General features: G+C 52.9%; 7 protein-coding genes across 7 annotated transcripts; 5 read left to right on the top strand and 2 right to left on the bottom strand.

Annotated features, from left to right (window-relative positions):
* Window positions 1-176: 176 nt before the first annotated feature.
* On the top strand, window positions 177-3,249 carry M436DRAFT_74195 (L domain-like protein; the record flags this gene model as incomplete). Its single annotated transcript, XM_013570593.1, has 2 exons — window positions 177-1,757; window positions 1,810-3,249. The coding sequence occupies 2 exons, from the start codon at window positions 177-179 to the stop codon at window positions 3,247-3,249; spliced, it is 3,021 nt and encodes a 1,006-aa protein (XP_013426047.1).
* A 483-nt stretch (window positions 3,250-3,732) lies between these two features.
* Window positions 3,733-4,804, top strand: M436DRAFT_65264 (ribosomal protein L13e; the record flags this gene model as incomplete). The annotated part of the gene is made up of 4 exons (XM_013570492.1): window positions 3,733-3,735; window positions 4,035-4,115; window positions 4,190-4,348; window positions 4,406-4,804. The coding sequence occupies 4 exons, from the start codon at window positions 3,733-3,735 to the stop codon at window positions 4,802-4,804; spliced, it is 642 nt and encodes a 213-aa protein (XP_013425946.1).
* Window positions 4,805-5,188: 384 nt separating this feature from the next.
* On the top strand, window positions 5,189-5,722 carry M436DRAFT_50462 (transcriptional coactivator/pterin dehydratase; the record flags this gene model as incomplete). Its single annotated transcript, XM_013570397.1, has 2 exons — window positions 5,189-5,371; window positions 5,498-5,722. The coding sequence occupies 2 exons, from the start codon at window positions 5,189-5,191 to the stop codon at window positions 5,720-5,722; spliced, it is 408 nt and encodes a 135-aa protein (XP_013425851.1).
* A 325-nt stretch (window positions 5,723-6,047) lies between these two features.
* On the bottom strand, window positions 6,048-7,404 carry M436DRAFT_50449 (uncharacterized protein; the record flags this gene model as incomplete). The annotated part of the gene is made up of 5 exons (XM_013570392.1): window positions 6,048-6,458; window positions 6,517-6,580; window positions 6,638-6,924; window positions 6,993-7,116; window positions 7,178-7,404. The coding sequence occupies 5 exons, from the start codon at window positions 7,402-7,404 to the stop codon at window positions 6,048-6,050; spliced, it is 1,113 nt and encodes a 370-aa protein (XP_013425846.1).
* Window positions 7,405-8,382: 978 nt separating this feature from the next.
* Window positions 8,383-10,121, top strand: M436DRAFT_50002 (Anp1-domain-containing protein; the record flags this gene model as incomplete). Its single annotated transcript, XM_013570319.1, has 5 exons — window positions 8,383-8,459; window positions 8,521-9,203; window positions 9,257-9,576; window positions 9,630-9,993; window positions 10,063-10,121. 5 exons carry the CDS (start codon window positions 8,383-8,385, stop codon window positions 10,119-10,121), a joined length of 1,503 nt encoding a protein of 500 aa, XP_013425773.1.
* A 316-nt stretch (window positions 10,122-10,437) lies between these two features.
* M436DRAFT_83387 (Sec7-domain-containing protein) lies at window positions 10,438-15,397 on the top strand (the record flags this gene model as incomplete). The annotated part of the gene is made up of 6 exons (XM_013570592.1): window positions 10,438-10,816; window positions 10,881-13,384; window positions 13,437-13,726; window positions 13,780-14,137; window positions 14,186-15,058; window positions 15,113-15,397. 6 exons carry the CDS (start codon window positions 10,438-10,440, stop codon window positions 15,395-15,397), a joined length of 4,689 nt encoding a protein of 1,562 aa, XP_013426046.1.
* A 740-nt stretch (window positions 15,398-16,137) lies between these two features.
* M436DRAFT_83386 (uncharacterized protein) lies at window positions 16,138-16,563 on the bottom strand (the record flags this gene model as incomplete). The annotated part of the gene is made up of 1 exon (XM_013570591.1): window positions 16,138-16,563. One exon carries the CDS (start codon window positions 16,561-16,563, stop codon window positions 16,138-16,140), a length of 426 nt encoding a protein of 141 aa, XP_013426045.1.
* Window positions 16,564-17,440: the final 877 nt, after the last annotated feature.

Here is a 17,440-nt window from a genome sequence, read left to right as displayed (position 1 = left end):
TCAGGCACTCCGGCTCCCATTCATTATCCAGGGGCTTTGATGCCAAACAAAGTGCCGAGATGGAATGCACTCAGGTACAATAGACTTAGACCCTTGTTCTCCTCCGAACCACTTCCATCATTGGTCCTTCCCTTCTCTCCGGCTACCCATACACGCCTTGGGCATAGCTGGCCATGATGGACCCCTCCACCTCCGCCACTCCCTTGAAGTCATCGGGCATCCCAAACTTCTCCTCAATCGCAAGACCATCAGCTTCCAGATTGCCTGCTCCCAACAACCATCACAAAACTGCACTGCCCTCTCCTACCAAATCTTCTGCTTCGCTGAAACCATCTCCCACCAAAAAGGCTCTACCAAGACCACTGTCATCTAGCGCTGGCTTCAGGTCTAGTATTTCTGCTCCTTCTTCCGCTATCCTTCCACCCAGGACATCATCGCATCGCTCTACCTATTCTGTCTCGGAGAAGCCTGCGCCTGCCACTAGGAAACCTGCTTCGCGTCCAGTCTCGTACATTGCGCAATCTCGAAGACCTGTTTCTAGCATCATCACCACTGCTCAGCAAGAAGATTTGAATGACCAATTAGGCTCTCTGGATGCTTTCCGCAGTGCTTCGCGCGCTGCTTCAAGGCAAGCCGATTACGACGATGCGCCGCAATTGGATCATGCCGACGAGCCAAAAACTCCAAGCGCAAAGAGGGTATCTCGGCTCTCTTTGTCGGACCGTACCGTCGAAAGTCTTTCGCGACTTCCCGAGACTCCAGGGACCGACAGGCGGAGGTCCAGTTTCTTCGCGCCACAAAGTCCGATGGGCCAGTCATCAAGTCCGGCCTCTGCTATGAGTATAGACGAGACGAGAGAGCTACCACGTCCCACAACTGTTAGTAAAATGCCTTCGCCATCCAAGAGATCCTCTGCCATGCCTCCCCCAGCGAGCAAGATGCCTGCACAGGTTGCTCTTCCGAGGGCACCATCCTCGATCGGCCTGACGCCCTCGAGACTTGGCCGTCCCGCCTCTGTAGCAGGTAAACCTATCACAGCCGCCAGTACTCCCAAAGTGTCCTCAATGAAGCCGCTTCAACGGACGAGTAGTCTTCGACAGCCTGGGGCAGGTGTGGCTGCCACTCCCAGGCCCAGGCCAACCACCAGCAATTCAACTCCAGCTATCAAAACGAGACCAACGCCTGCAACAGCTGTGAAAGTTGCGCCCCAGAAAGAGCCGCAAGCATCTCCGGAGAAAGCAGCTAGTTCTTCCGCGGCGCTTAGGAATCAGATTGCGAAAGCCAAAGCTGCAAAGAGAGCACCGGTGGTCGCCAAAGGACAGCAATCGAATAGCCAAGGCAACGACTCTGCATCTGATCCTTTCGCAGACCCATTCAATACGAAACCGAAAGGCTCCAGTGGCCTTATGCGTAAGAGGATTGAAGCAGCTCGTGGCGATGGACGTCTCAATATTGCAGGACTGGGGCTCAAGAATATCCCAGATGAAGTATTGAGCATGTATGACCAACGAGAAGATAGCAGCATGAACTGGAGTCAGATGACAGATCTTGTTCGCTTTGTAGCAGCGGATAACGATCTTGATACAATTTCTGATGACATATTCCCTGATGTCACCACTGAAGTGGCTATGGATAACCAGAGTGAGTTCAAGGGGTTGCAGTTCCGTGGTGTGGAGATGCTTGACCTACACGGAAACAATCTCCAGGCAGTTCCTGCTGGCTTGCGCTGGCTGGAGAGACTGACAGTTCTGAACTTGGTAAGCTTCATAACATCCGATCTGCCAGGTACAATTACTTACAACCTTAAAGTCTCACAACAAGCTGGGCAACACCGTCTTTGACACTATCGGCCAGCTTGAATCATTGCGAGAACTCAAGATAGGTAACAACAACCTGTCTGGCTATCTCCCTCAAACAATAGGCCGTTTAAACAATCTGAGGACTCTGGAGTTACAGCACAACAAGCTTCTCAGTCTCCCTGACGGTCTGCGCGAACTTGTCAACCTGCAGGTCCTCAACGTGGCTGGAAATCAACTCACAGGTCTCCCCATGGACGTTTTTGAGACCCTCCCTATTGTTGATCTCAATGCCTCGAACAACGCCATGGTGGGCGCACTGTTTCCTTTCAGCGTATCCGGACTTGCCAAGCTCGAGCGTCTAGATGTTGCGAACAACTCATTGGCCTCACTGGCCTTCTCTGAGAACTTGTCGTTACCAGCCATCAAATCGATCAACATGGCGAGTAACAGGATAGTCGCACTGCCAGATATGTCTGGGTGGAAGGAATTGGTGTCCTTGGTCGCTGCTGATAACAAAATCTCCATGCTTCCTCAGGGTTTCACTGGTTTGAAGTACCTCAAACAGGCCGACTTGACAGGAAACGAGTTGACAAAACTGCACGACAACATTGGTCTCATGGACTCGCTGGATGTGCTTAAAGTAGCCGCGAACCCACTCCGGGAACGTAAACTATTGAACATGTCGACAGAAGAGCTCAAACGCAGCTTAGCTCAACGCCTGAGAACGTCTGGCCAAGGAGTTGCCGGCGAAGAATTTGAAGACGAGGGAATCGACATTCAGTCACCTCGCGATTCTGGCTCGCAGTGGGGTGTCGTCTCTGGCACTCTTGACCTTCGAGACAAAAACCTTGTAGACGATGATGCCGATGTGCTTCGATCCATCTTCAGCACAGAGGACGTGCGTGAGCTCAAATTGGCTCGCAACAACTTTGTCACAATTCCGTTCGAGATCTCTTTGGCTCAAAACCTTAGAATCTTGGATTTGTCGAATTGCTCGCTGGGAGACAGGTATTTGACCGAGGTCGTGACCTTGACGGCTTTGCAAGAGTTGTTCCTGGGCAGCAACAAGATCTCGAGCTGGGAGCCACTCCTGACTTTGCTACATGCGCCACGCCTTTCGTATCTAGACGTGTCCAACAACAGACTGGTCGGGTCGGTGCCCAAGGTCAAAGAGTCTTTTCCGGAGCTGAGGATCATGCACGCCGGAAGCAACAGAATCGATGCAGTCTCAGATGAGGCTCTGGCAGGATTGCAGTCGGTTGACCTTGCAGATAACAATATAGGCTACATACCTCCCGAGATTGGGTTGTTGTGGGACCAGGGTCTCAAAGGCTTATCAATCGGAGGGAATGTGTTCCGGGTACCTTCACATCGGATCCTCGAGAAAGGAACGGAAGCTACGATGCTGTGGCTAAAGGACAAGATAGCGCAGGATGATGAGACATTCTAGTCAAGAAAAGTTCAGAGGCTGCTCCTAGACATGATGACATTGTCTGCTGGCAGAAGGTCACGCGGCCCGGGGAGACCAACAAAGTGTGTGACACGGGTCGAGGACATTCTTATGGTTGACTGCCAGTCTTTCGTATTCATTATTCATTATTCATTGTAATATCTCGATCCGCGTAGAAAAGTCCCTGTGTCGCGAGTCGATGCTAACGCAGAGCTGTGATATACCTGCTGCGTGCCGAAGCAGACGAGGGTATGGCATTATACTCGAGCATTATGCAAGATGGGACAAAATCGGTGAAAAGGTGATGGAGAGACTAGAGAGAAAGCAGGACGTTGGAGAAGATCCATGGCACGTGCGCGGACTTGGCACACCACGGGCTAAGCGACAAATCGAAGTTTTGCACGGCGCGGGCTGCAGCTTTTCTCCTCCTTCGACGACGACAGCGACCTTCGACAACAGGATCAATCATCGCCCACCGACACAATGGTCAGTCGCCACGCCGCCGCTACGTGATGGAATGGGATCATGCTTGTTACCATGTCTTTGGTGGACCCTCGATGCGCAACGCCAAATTTCGCCCTCTCGACGACCTGCATCAACATCTCGAGTTTGTCGGCAACCAACAACACCTGCTTGTTACAAGCAACCCGCGCACACGATGCTATCGCCATCGTCATCACCATCGCCATCGCACTCACCAAGACAACATGAACAAGCCTGCCTCCATCCATCACACCGGCCAAGAAAGAGATTCGGGAGACAGCTAGACTGACACACACCCCCAGGCCATCAAGCACAACCAGCAGATCCCCCACAACCATTTCCGCAAGGATTGGCAGCGCCGCGTCCGCGTGCACTTCGACCAGGTAATTCCCCTCTCTTCCTGAGAGTGCAGGCGCCTGTGGTCAGCGACATGTTCCTGACAAGATCCCAATACTAGGCCGGCAAGAAGAAGGCTCGCCGCAACGCTCGCGCTGCTAAGGCCGCTACCGTCGCTCCCCGCCCCGTCGACAAGCTCCGCCCCATCGTCCGCTGCCCCACTCTCAAGTACAACCGCCGCGTCCGCGCTGGCCGTGGTTTCTCCCTTGCTGAGTTGAAGGTGTGTATCTCGTTGCCCTATGCTCTTGCAACGTACAGTGACTGACCACGTCCCTAGGCTGCTGGCATCCCCCGCAAGCTTGCACCCACCATCGGTATCTCGGTCGACCCCCGCCGCCAGAACCTCTCTGAGGAGTCTCTTGCCGCCAACGTCGAGCGCCTGAAGGCCTACCGCAGCCGCGTCATCCTGTTCCCCCGCAACAGCAAGGCCCCCAAGAAGGGTGACGCCTCTGCCGACGAGGTCAAGTCTGCCAAGGAGAACTTCGTTAAGCAGGCCGCCGCCACCTTCCCTATCGAAAACAAGCCCCAGGTTGTCGAGGGCAAGCTCTCCGACTACCCCGGTGAGGAGGCTGCCTACCGCAAGCTCCGTGACGTCCGCAGCGAGGCCCGTCTCGCCGGTACCCGCGAGAAGCGCGCCAAGGCCAAGGCTGAGGAGGCTGCCAACGCTAAGAAATAAGCGATTCAACCTCTTGTTGAACGTGAAGGTCGGCGTTGATGGATTTGCTATGACGGCTGCTTTGTGTCTGGCGTCCATGGTGAACAATAGGCATCACCCTTTTGATAGAACTTCTGTCAGCAGGAAGAGAACCAAAAAGTCTTTAGTTGCCCCTCATGATACCACTTTTTATGCATTTCTTGTCTTTTTTTTCGTAACCATGGTGCTGCTTTGCGTGCCTTGTCTGCGTGCCATGAAAAGTCGAGACCTTGCCCTTGCCAAGATTTACCCTTGTCTCCGACCATCGACTGACCAACGCTCGTATATTCATCTATATCAACAATAATCATGTTCCTCTTGCGACGAGCGGGTACCCAGCCTGTGTCTCGATCAATCGTGAGAGCCATGTCATCTTCTTCACAGCGACAATCTACTGTCCGCTTTCAATTCTCCGCGGGGGAAGATGAAGAACAGCTGGGTCGTGATGCCGCGTCTCTCACCACAGGAGGACAAGGCAGGTGGAGGGTCACAGACGACAACAGAGGACTCGAGCGGACGTTTCGATTCAAGACTTTCAAAGCTACTTGGGTATGTGAAGCTTTTCATCTGCTCTGATGACAATTGGAAGCGATGGTCCAGGACGAGCCAATGGTCTATTGCCTCTCCAATCCGTCATCCAGCATTGGACGTGTCAGTGGCTAACGTGTTGATCAGGAATTCATGAACACGGTGGCGGCAGAGTGCAAGGTGCAAAAGCATCACCCTGAGTGGACAAACGTCTTCAACAAGACCCATGTCCGTTGGACCACGCACAAACCAATTGGTTTGTCGTCCAAAGACATTATCATGGCACGATTCTGCGATGAGGCAGGGACCCGCCATGGTGAATTGGCTGACGCTACGGATGATGAATGTGGGTGTGGTGATTTTAAGCCATGATTGATGTAAACTCTGGAGAGGAGATATTATACAGATACAACAGTCTCGATCATATCCAAACGGAATGCATCATGATTTTATCTGACACACGTGGGTGGAATTGGAACGGATAGGTTGACTTGCGAGAAACAAGACGCCAATGCTCGCACCGGGGAATACAGTATTAACCTCAAGAGAACATGGCATCTAAAGGCCCCATTCGAAATGCTGCTTGATGATGAAAAAAAAAAGAATAAAAAAAGGAACAAGTGAGTTGATATCAAAAAATACACCAGCCAGTCTCCTGGTCAGAACCCTTCAAAACTCCAGTATGGCTTTTACTGCTCTATGCTACGCGCATAAGCTTGGCGGCGTAGTTGGCAATCAGCTCCTCGGTAGGGAACGACATCTTCTCGAGCTCAGCGGCGTAAGGGGTGGGAACCTCGGCACCAGTGACTCTGACAGGGGGGGCCTGGAGGTAGTCCCAGGCGTACTCGGCGGTGAGAGCCAAAAGCTCAGAGGAAACACCGTAGCTGGGGAAACCGGACTCGACGGCCATCATGTGGCCAGTCTTCTTGACCGACTTGACAATGGCCTCGACATCAAGGGGCTTGATGGAACGGAGGTTGATGACCTCGGCCTCGATGCCGTACTTTTGCTTGAGCTGCTCGGCGGCGACCAGCGACTGACCGACGCAGCGAGAGAGGGTGACGATGGTAAGGTCGGTTCCGGGACGCTCGATCTTGGCCTTGCCGAACTGTAGGGTCGAGTAAGCATGGCGTAGAGAAGCTTGCCGGACAAAACTGTAGACTTACTGGAATGACAAAGTCATCCTTCTGGGCCTCCTCGCTCATGGGGAAAGAGAGACCGTAGAGAAGCCTGGAAAGATACGAATCAGCGTCTGGGGTTCGTGGCACCTTGAGAGGGTGGACTCACTCATTCTCGAGGACAACAACTGGGTTGGGATCTCTGATGGCAGCCTTCATAAGACCCTTGGCGTCCTCGGCGCTGTAGGGAGAGACAACCTTGAGACCGGGGATGGAGCCGTACCAGGCTGAATAATCTTGCGAGTGCTGGGCAGCGACACCAGAAGCGAAGCCGTTGGGTCCACGGAAGGTGATGTTGCAAGGCTGGATACCACCGGACATGTAGTGGGTTTTTGCGGCAGAGTTGATGATCTGATCGATGGCCTGCATGGCGAAGTTGAAGGTCATGAACTCGCACTAGGCGAGTGTCAGTAAACAGGCGGCGGAGGGTGGGAGGAGTCGAAGCTCGCTCCGGTGGTGCTTACGACGGGGTGGAGGCCGGCGAGGGCGGCACCGACGGTGAGACCGGTGAAACCAGACTCGGTGATGGGAGAGTCGATGACTCTCTTCTCGCCGAAGCGGTCGAGCAGGCCCTTGGTGACCTTGTAGCTGAGGGCGGCGGATTAGCTAGTGGTCGATGGGGTGTGATGGTGGCAGCATAAGGACTCACGCGCCGTTGTACTGGGCAACCTCCTCACCCAGAACGAAGACCTTGTCGTTTCTCTCCATCTCCTCGGCCATGGCCTCGTTGAGGGCCTCTCTGACGGTCATCTCCTTGACACCGCCCTGGGTAGCATAGTGCCTCGAGACAGCGACGGGACGGAAACGCAGAGCGGGACGGGCAATCGAGGCTGACACCAGGCGCGAGGTGGGACGGAACATTCTGGAGGCGGCCATGGCGAAGGCTCTTGTTTGCGAAAGGAACGAGGAGTGAGGGCGAGGGGTATAGAGGTCGGAGGTGCGAGGTGCTTTCAGAGGCTGGTCTGCTCAACAAAGTCCGTCTCGGAAATCTTGAACGCTACCAGCAGCTGTGCGCTTTCTTAGCAAACGGCCCCGCCAAGCTGCTGCTCTTTCCCTGCCCCATTCTCTTCCTCACCGCAGACACGGGACTGTGTGCCATGTACAGCCAGACCATGTCAAGCTCGCATTTGCTCCCTTCTCCGTCAAACACATACTCAATACATTCCCTCGCGCGACTATTCCGCAACCTGCGGTTTTGATTAGAGCTTCGTGCAAGCTCCATAGCAACACCCTGAGCGTTCTCTACCACAACCACGGCCCGAATCTTGGCTTGGTCGCGACATGCTCCGACCCGGTTTCCTTAATGTCCGATGTTGAGTATCGATACCGTCCATGGTCCCGACACTTGGTGCCAGCTTTGTCGACCTCCGAGTTGAGCTGGGAGCTCTTGCATCGCTCTGTCTACAGCCGTGTCTCGAAGGGCTCTGCCCTGTCTGTCAAAATGCATATCTCGAGCAATAGACTCACATGCCGCCGAGCCGAACCAGACTCATGGTCCCCTTCCAATGCCTCTTTTTATATATTACCATCTGAAATTCAGCGTGTGCTTCTTGGTAGTCTAGCTCTCTCCGTGCATCGCCATGTACCACCACGTCGTTACAGTCGTTCGGCGTGGGGATCACCACGTAACCCTGAACGCGAGAAAGGGGGCCAGGTCGGCCAAAGCTAAACGCTTCCGTTTCTCCTCCGTGAGATAGATGCATTCATCAGTCTGGCCAATTTGCTCAACCCTCTCGTCTCTGGACAGTCTTCATAATCTTTCTGCGGCCCTCCCCAGACGTCCGGCCCTCGTGTCTAGGCCATCGCCCGTCGTGCATGCTTCCTGTACATGCATCTCTCACTCCGCGAGCAACAATGAACAGACATGGCTACTCCAATTCAGGCGCATATCCGCTGGGCGGGCGCTCGCAGTTTTCCATCGAACCTCACAAGTATCCACTCCCTCCCGAGAGCCCGTCTCTGTGCATTGCCCTGACATGTATCGACGTCCAGATTCGCTCCCCGCTCACAGCCCGCCGTGCGACGACGTCGTCAGCTCATGCTGCGACTGGCCTTGATCGGCTCTCTTGTGCTGGCCGCCATCTTCCTCTTCTTCCCCTCGACGCGCCAGGCCGTACTACCCGCCCTGTCACTCGGCCTGTTCTCCGGAGGCCAGCAGCTCCAGCTTGAGACTGTCCGATACTACGATCTCGCCAATGTTCAGGGCACTGCAAGAGGCTGGGAGCGCGAAGAGAGAATCCTCCTTTGCGCTCCTCTCAGAGACGCTTCTCCTCATCTGCCCATGTTCTTTTCTCATTTGCGCAACTTGACCTACCCCCACCACCTCATCGACCTGGCCTTCCTCGTTGGTGACTCCAAGGATAATACTCTTACCCTGCTCTCTGATCTTCTGGCCCAGTTGCAGGCTAGCGAGAAGGACGGCATGCCCTTTGGCGAGGTCTCGGTCATCGAGAAGGACTTTGGACAAAAGGTCAACCAGGATGTCGAGAGTAGACACGGTTTCGCTGCCCAGGCTAGCAGAAGAAAGAGCATGGCCCAGGCACGTAACTGGCTTCTGAGTGCAGCTCTGCGCCCCACACATAGCTGGGTCTACTGGAGAGATGTCGATGTCGAGACGGCTCCATTCACGATTTTGGAAGACTTGATGAGACACAACAAGGATGTCATTGTACCGAGTAAGTATCTTCTCCTTTACAAAGACGGCCTGCCATACTGACTCAGACAACAGACGTTTGGAGACCTCTACCCGATTGGCTTGGTGGTGAACAGCCCTATGACCTCAACTCGTGGCAAGAGTCCGAGACTGCCCTGGCTCTTGCCGACACGCTCGACGAAGACGCTGTCATCGTAGAAGGTTATGCAGAATACGCCACTTGGCGACCTCATTTGGCTTACCTGCGCGACCCTTACGGCGACCCGGACATGGAGATGGAGATTGATGGTGTTGGTGGTGTCAGTATCTTGGCCAAGGCAAAGGTCTTCCGCTCCGGCGTCCATTTCCCTGCCTTCAGTTTCGAGAAGCACGCAGAGACCGAGGGATTCGGCAAGGTATGTCTTGAACAACGTGACCATATGGTAATGGGATCTGACTGAATATTCAGATGGCAAAGCGCATGCAATACTCGGTAGTGGGTCTTCCTCACTACACGATTTGGCATCTCTACGAGCCCAGCTTGGACGACATCAGGCACATGGAAGAGATGGAAAAGGAGAGGAAAGCACGCGAAGAGGAAGAGAACAAGAAGAAGGAGACGATGGACAAGATCCAGTCTCAATTCGATGACACAGCGAGCGAATGGGAGAAGGACAAGTCGGAGATTGTCGATGCTCAGAAAGCCGCAGATGCCGCAAAGGATGTGGTCGGTGGTGTTAAGAATGCCGCTGGCAATGCCAAAGAAGTGGTCAAGGAGGCGGCTGGAGAAGCCAAAGCTGCAGCGAAGGAGGCAGCCGAGGGCGTCAAAGATGGTGCAAAAGGGTAAGTGTGCACGAGGTGATGCACGAGGATGTGCTGGCTAACACATGTTGACAGACTAGCTGACAAAGCCGAGAAGGCAGCTGGAGCAGTTGTGAAAGACAAGGGCGCTGCGGCGTAAGAGGATTGTCTGACCAAGGGGCAATTCACGAGTTGTGCATGGATTATTACAAACGAACAGGGTGGTCTAAACATGTCGGTATATGTATTTGCAAAAAGCTAGCGCGTTAGAGAATGACCATGACGGATTCTGCATAGAGGATGATTGATATGAGAGTGATGGATGCGGCGAGGCTCGGGGGTGAGTTGAGGCTCGAATCCGGGGCTCGGGGGTGGTGGGTGCATGAAGCTTTGACGGCGTCGATGGATACGTCGTCGACATTTGGGTGCTTCTCGAGTGGCCGGTCAATGTACACGGCAGCAATCCGACGAGCACAATGAGCAATGGCACGGGCGCAGACGACGGCCACAGGAGCAGGTCGAGCTTGACGACAGCGGGCGACTACGCAGCAGCGACGCGTGCCGTCAGCGTAGCCATCGACCCCGTCGCTCTGATCATTACAGAATGCATCACCGTCACATCGGCCATGCGCAAGCATGCGCGCTGGGCCCAATCGTCGGTCTCAGCAATCCTCGGCGGCGGTGCTGCCAGACGTCCACCCTCCTCTCTGGCCTCTCTCGCCGTGGGTGACGATGGTGATGGTGGACAACTGGCTACACGATGGGGTCTTCGCGGCAAGAAGGGAAAGAGCATCCAGGACAACCCGCTGCTGTCTGCCTTTGCGCGTTTGCGCAGCCAGCTCAAGGGATGCAGAGGTATGCCACGCGACCGCTCTCGCGCCATGTATCCAGCAATGCAGTTGACACTCTCGTCCGACAGACATCCGCACCGTCGACACTCCCTCGATCCTCCAACCTTTCCTGCAGGTCATCCGTTCCTCGTCTACCACCGCTCCCATCACCTCGCTGGCCCTGATCGCAATCACAAAGATGCTCTCGTACAATGTCGTCAGCCCGGCCATGCCCAACTTTCCCTACGCCATGATGCTCCTGTCTTCGAGTGTAACAAACTGCCGCTTCGAGGGTGACAATACCGCCTCGGACGATGTCGTCTTCCTCCGTATTCTCAAGCTCATGGAAATCATCATCACTGGTCCTTCCGGCGAGGTTCTCGGTGATCAAAGCGTCTGTGCTATGATGGAATGTGGCATCTCGATATGCTGTGCACTGCGTATGAGCGAAGTACTCCGTCGTTCGGCCGAGATCACCATGGTCACCATGTGCCAGACTATCTTCCAGAGACTAACTCACCTCGAGTCATTGCCTGAACATGACAATCCAAACCATCAAGACGACTTCAAAATCGCGTCCAGCACCACCCAGATCGGCTCGACAACTGCCCAGGATACTACTCCCCCTTCTGGGAGCCTGGATGTCCCTCGTTCGACTACTGGTGAAAGGCCCTCTGCAGAATTCAACGCCAGCCAGGTTGACTTGACCAAAGCCACCGAAACCACTGACATTCCTGATATCAAGCCCTATGGCTTGCCCTCGATTAGAGAACTGTTCCGCACGCTAGCTGAACTGCTCGACCCTCACGACAGACAATATACCGATACAATGCGAGTCATGGCTTTGCGCATCGTAAATGTGGCTCTAGAGGTGGCTGGTCCTTCAATAGCCTATCATCCATCTTTGGCTTCGCTGGCCAAGGATACTCTGTGTCGGAACTTGTTCCAGCTCGTGCGCTCTGAGAACATCGCCCTTTTGCACGAATCGTTGCGTGTCGCCGGTACCTTGCTCGCGACTTGCCGCAGTGTACTGCGACTACAACAAGAACTCTACCTCTCGTATATTGTTGCTTGCTTGCATCCTCGTGTCCCAATCCCTGACGAACCGACCATCAATCCTGCTCTTTACGAGGGTGTTCCTCAGTCCCCAAGACTTGTCAAGCCGGCTGCATCTGCTACGCAAAGTGGTCGATCGACTCCAGTGCCGGTGAAAGACAGACAAAAGCTCGGGATGGAAGGCGGTTCACGGAAGCCTGACGCAAGAGAAGCCATGGTGGAAAGTGTTGGCGCTTTGGTCAGGATTCCTAGCTTCATGGCTGAACTCTTTGTGAACTACGATTGCGAAATTGATCGAAGCGATCTATGTTTGGACATGGTTGGTCTTCTCTCGCGTAACGCGTTCCCGGATTCCGCCACTTGGAGCACTACGAATGTGCCACCGCTTTGCTTGGACTCGCTGCTTGGATATGTGCAATTCATCGCTGATAGACTTGACGAAGAGCCAGTTACTGAGGGCTTGCCCCGTCTGGAAACACTTCGCGAACAGAGGATTCGTAAACAGATCATCATCCGCGGTGCCACCAAGTTCAACGAGAATCCTAAACTTGGTCTCGCTTATCTGGCTGCCGAAGGGATTATCGAGAACAAAGACGACGTTATGTCTATCACTCGTTTCCTCAAGGGAACATCACGAGTCGACAAGAAGGTTTTGGGAGAGTTCATTTCCAAGAGGTCCAACGAGGCTATACTCGATGCCTTCATTGATCTGTTCGACTTCGCTGGACAGCGTGTTGATGAGGCTTTGCGCCAAATTCTCAACTCCTTCCGTCTTCCAGGTGAATCGCAGCTCATTGAGAGAATCGTTACAGTCTTTGCGGAGAAGTACTGCGACAAGACTGACCCCGAGGGCATCGCGGACAAGGACGCTGTCTACGTCTTGACATATGCGATCATCATGCTCAACACCGATCAGCACAATCCGAACATGAAGCAAGCGCGAATGGCAGTGACCGATTTTGCTCGCAATCTGCGTGGTGTTAATGGAGGCAAGGACTTTGAGCCAGATTATCTTCAAGGAATTTATGATTCGATCAGGACTCGGGAGATTATCTTGCCAGAGGAGCATGACAACAAGCACGCTTTCGAACATGCCTGGAAGGAACTTTTGATCAAGACGCAGACTGCGCAAGATCTGGTACTGTGCGACACTAACATCTACGACGCAGATATGTTTGCAGCCACGTGGCGACCAGTCGTTGCAACCCTAAACTATGTCTTCATGTCCGCTACCGATGACACGGTCTTCCAGAGAGTCATCTCTGGCTTCGATCAATGCGCTCAAATCGCAGCTAAGCACGGGCTTCACGATTGTCTCGATCACATCATAGCTTCTCTTGCACAAATCAGCACACTGGCTACAGAGACACCAGCCAGTACTGCTCTCAACACTGAAGTGCAAGCAAACGGTAAGAGTATCATGGTGAGCAAATTCGCCGTCGACTTTGGCCGGGAGAACAAAGCACAGCTTGCTACACTCGTGCTCTTCCGTATAATCAATGGCCACGAAGCCACAATCCGCGATGGCTGGAGTCACGTAAGTTGAACATCAAGAATGGTGCTCGTATTGTGCTGAACCTCGAAAACAGATTATCAGGATCATCCTCAACCTTTTTATAAACTCTCTTATTCCCTCTACCCTATCTACATTGACGTCAAAACTTGATCTTCCACCAATTCCACTTCAGAGCCCTGCTCAGGTCGTCGAACGGAACGATAAGTCGACAGATATCGGGTTGTTCTCCGCTTTCACATCCTATGTGTCAAGCGTGATGAATGACGAGCCGCCAGAGCCGAATGATCAAGAGATCGAGGCTACTCTGTGCACTGTGGACTGCATCAGCGCTTGTCGACTGGATGAAGTCGTTGCCAACATTGGGTAAGCTAGTAGCCATGCATTTCGTGGCCATTGTCTAATACGTGCCTTGCTAGGAATATGCCTAGCGATTCTCTCGGAGCCTTCACGCAGTCGCTCCTCTCATACCTGCCACCAGACGATGTGGAGAACTCCCCTAAAGTTATCGTTGTGAAACCACCAATCGCCTCTCCGACCCCCCTACGCCCTAATGGTCAGAAGCCGCAGTCCACCACGCCAGACTACGATCCGGCCCTTGTTTGCGTCCTTGAGCTTGCCACCGTCCTAGCAACGCGTGACCAAGACTCGGTCTCGTCGTTCGGTCAAGACGTTGCTCAAACTCTGAAGTCTGTGATTCATGATGCAGACAATTTGCATCCCGTGACAGTCGGTCGGGCGTCCTACTACCTCTTGAAGCTGCTCAAAGCTAGTGACGTTAGTACTCTTCCGTGTATCCATGCATCTTCCTCTGACCATCAGCAGGACCACGATTATGTCCGCGCACCGGTGGTGTTGCATACAATCTCGTCTTTCAACCAGGATCTCCTTCAACAATGCGGCCCAACGATATTGAAGGGAATTTCTGGATGCATCAAAGGATCGGCAAGCCTTCGGAAAGAGATGGCAACGTCTCCGGATTTCTGGTCGGTACTTCATGCTCTTCAGCCAAATTCAGAAGCTGCTCCCTTGGCGTTTCATATCACCGAAGACATTGCTACAGGATCGCCTCAGGCAATTACTGCTGACAACTATGAATCAGCTATTGGTCTGTTGAATACCTTCGCCACGGTCACTGTGGCTCGTGAACCCCGGAAAGAGCCAAGTGCGCGACGCGGCAAACCTGCGGCTCCCGAGAAGCGACCAGCACCTGACGAAGCCACCCTTCGCGGTGTCAGAGCGATGGCCATTGTGTCGCAAATGACTAGTCGGGTACCTGCGTTCATCGAACAGTCCCACCTGGAACCCGATGAGGCTTGGCAGGCATACTGGCTTCCCATTTTCCGATGCTTCACTGTGCAATGTGTCAGTCCCTCTCGAGAAATTCGCCAGCAATCATTCACGTCTTTGCAACGTTGTTTGTTATCCAATGATCTCGCATCCCCAGAACACAAGGAGTGGACAAACATCTTCGGCCAAGTTGTATTTCCCTTGGTTCAACAGCTGCTCAAGCCAGAGGTGTACCAAACAGATCCCTTCAGTATGGGCGAAATGCGCATACAGACTGCACAGCTTCTATGCAAAATATTTTTGCATTACCTCGTGATGCTTAGCGAGTGGGATGGGATGTACGACTTGTGGATGGAGATTCTGGACCTCATGGACCGTCTGGTGAATAGCGGTCAAGGCGACACACTGGTAAGTTTGTTCTGATGATAGTCCACGCACACATGACTGACCTTTCATCTTTAGGCTGAGGCTGTGTCAGAATCCCTCAAGAACATACTGCTCGTCATGTCTAGTGGCGGCTACCTAGAACGACCTAGCGAAAGCGGTGAACAATCAGAACAGCAAAAACGACTGTGGAACGACACATCAAACAGGCTGCAAAAATTCCTCCCGAATTTGATGCCTGAGCTTTTCCCAAAGTTAGAAGCGAAGGAAGAGGAGGAGACCAAGATAGAAGGATCCCCTAGTAGAGTTGAGGAAAGTGTGCCTGTGCCTACTGCTGAGGAGAAGGGGCCGCAGATCGCATAGATTGGAACGCATCAGTCGATGCTGTTTAGCAATAGGGATAACAAGCGGGATTAGTTGAAGAGTTCTGCGCTGCATAGACGACCACACCCACGGTTCTGTCCTTTCTGTGAACCTGTCAAGCGGTCGACCGCCATGTGCCATATGACATGGTCGAACCTCTTCCCGCTATACGAGGTCATTTCCAGAATGATCTCACTCTGACTGTTCCTGTCTTTAGTACCACATGTGTATCAGGAAGGTTGATCTCGACGTCCACAGGCAATGCGTTCCAATTGCTATTCGAGTAGTAGGGGGACTCAAAGCACTGTCAGTGACTGCGCTTTTCTTCATGAACAATATCAGATTCGAATTCTCAGTATAGAGTCATTCGGACTACGGCACTTGAATACGCACTTGAAGGTCTTGCGCTCAGATTGACCTGCCAGACTGACACTTCTTGACTGTTGTGCAAGTGATTGGCCTTCGTTGAAGCTTCAACGAGACCAGGTGACATATGTCCTGTATCTGAGCACCGCCTTTCTCCAGAACAACACCCAAATGAGTGCCAATCGTATTCACAGAGCCAAATCAATACCGCTCTACCAGATGAGTAATGATTCCATGCGCAAGTGGCGAGATGTACGGTATTGTGCTGAGCAAATTATGGGTGTTGGTACAACCCTGACCGCCGGTATCCGTCGAAAACGCGAACTCTGAAGTTGCAAGCATTGGTTGAATGTTTTTGAACTGACCATGACGACTCACGATCTCTGCTTCTGGTATTCCTTGAGCTCTTTCTGAAACTGCTCCTTAAGTCGCAAGTAGCTCTCATCTTTCTTGATTTCTTCCAGCATATCTTTGAATATCTGGCTGGCCTCCAGCTTGTCGGCCTTGTCAGAATGGTCCTCGCTATCCGGAAGGACCTCGTGGTCTTTGTCGTACTTCCTTCCGCCTTTGTGGTTGGCGTAGCGTTTTGCGCGTGTAAAGCCCATCTGGATGAACTTGCGCGTCATGTCCATGCCCACAAAATCTCCCGCTTCTCCAAACTGTTCGAATTCGGTCCGCAGTAGGGTCGAGGATTGTCGTGCGATATCTGGGGTTCGGAAGCGCCATAGAGGAAGTAAGTATGACTTGTAGGGCTCGAAAGTCAGAACGCCCATCTCTCCTCTTCCTATGCGATACTCCATCTTTTGTGCATGTGTCGTTCGGGGCCGTGAACCAGAAGGGGGCTCCAGCTTGGTCGTTGCTTTAGGTGCTCGGCGCGGCATTGTAAATCGGTCTGTTGAAGCAGAGGAAGCAGCGGTGCTGTAGACTGAGGTGTAAGGGTTGTTGACGACGAGCCTCCGCGAACAAGCACGCGTCACCGAACAAGAAGCACCTCTCATCACACGCGCATGTTTCAACAGCAAGGCAAAACAAACATCCTTACCGGCTTTGGCCTGGATAGTTGTCTGCCATGATGATCAAGACAGATCGGGAAGCACAAAAAGACCCAAAATGATCATCACCTATGGAAGGTCGTACTGGGGCTCGAACCCACTAGAGGGTGTTAGGATGAATGCTTGATGTGTGGAAAATCAAGGTTGAACTTACGGACTCGAGAATATTTGAGGTATCAAAATCTCGCGTGCTAACCGCTACACTATACAACCGAGTTGTTGTTAAATTTGCTTTTGTCACAACATATATATGTTCATCAATAGCTAAGCATCCATGCTAGCATCCCAGATCTCACTGTCATGATGAGAACAGAATGAGGACACAAGATCAACAGGGTTAGCTTATTATTCGTCAACTTAACTTCTACACCGACAGACCCTGCCTTTCTTGTATCACTCCCTATCTTGCGCGCGACGATTCCTGGCCTTGTTATCTCGGTCAACACGATTCAGCTCAACGAAATGCGTTCTGGACCGCGGACCAGGAGTGTGGCTCCGAGCGCGGTCGAGTGCAATCTCAGTCTGAGTAACACTCTGTAAGCTTTCCCACTTTGGTGGGGCTTCAAAGCTTCTGCACCCACAATCATGATACGACCTGATCTCATGAATGATGGCAATCGCTAAT

Source organism: Aureobasidium namibiae, assembly GCF_000721765.1.
Source record: "Aureobasidium namibiae CBS 147.97 unplaced genomic scaffold scaffold_12, whole genome shotgun sequence".
NCBI classification, from domain to species: Eukaryota; Fungi; Ascomycota; class Dothideomycetes; order Dothideales; family Saccotheciaceae; genus Aureobasidium; species Aureobasidium namibiae.
The sequence above is the reverse complement of the archived record's forward strand: the minus strand, read 5'-3'. Positions and strand labels throughout refer to the sequence as shown.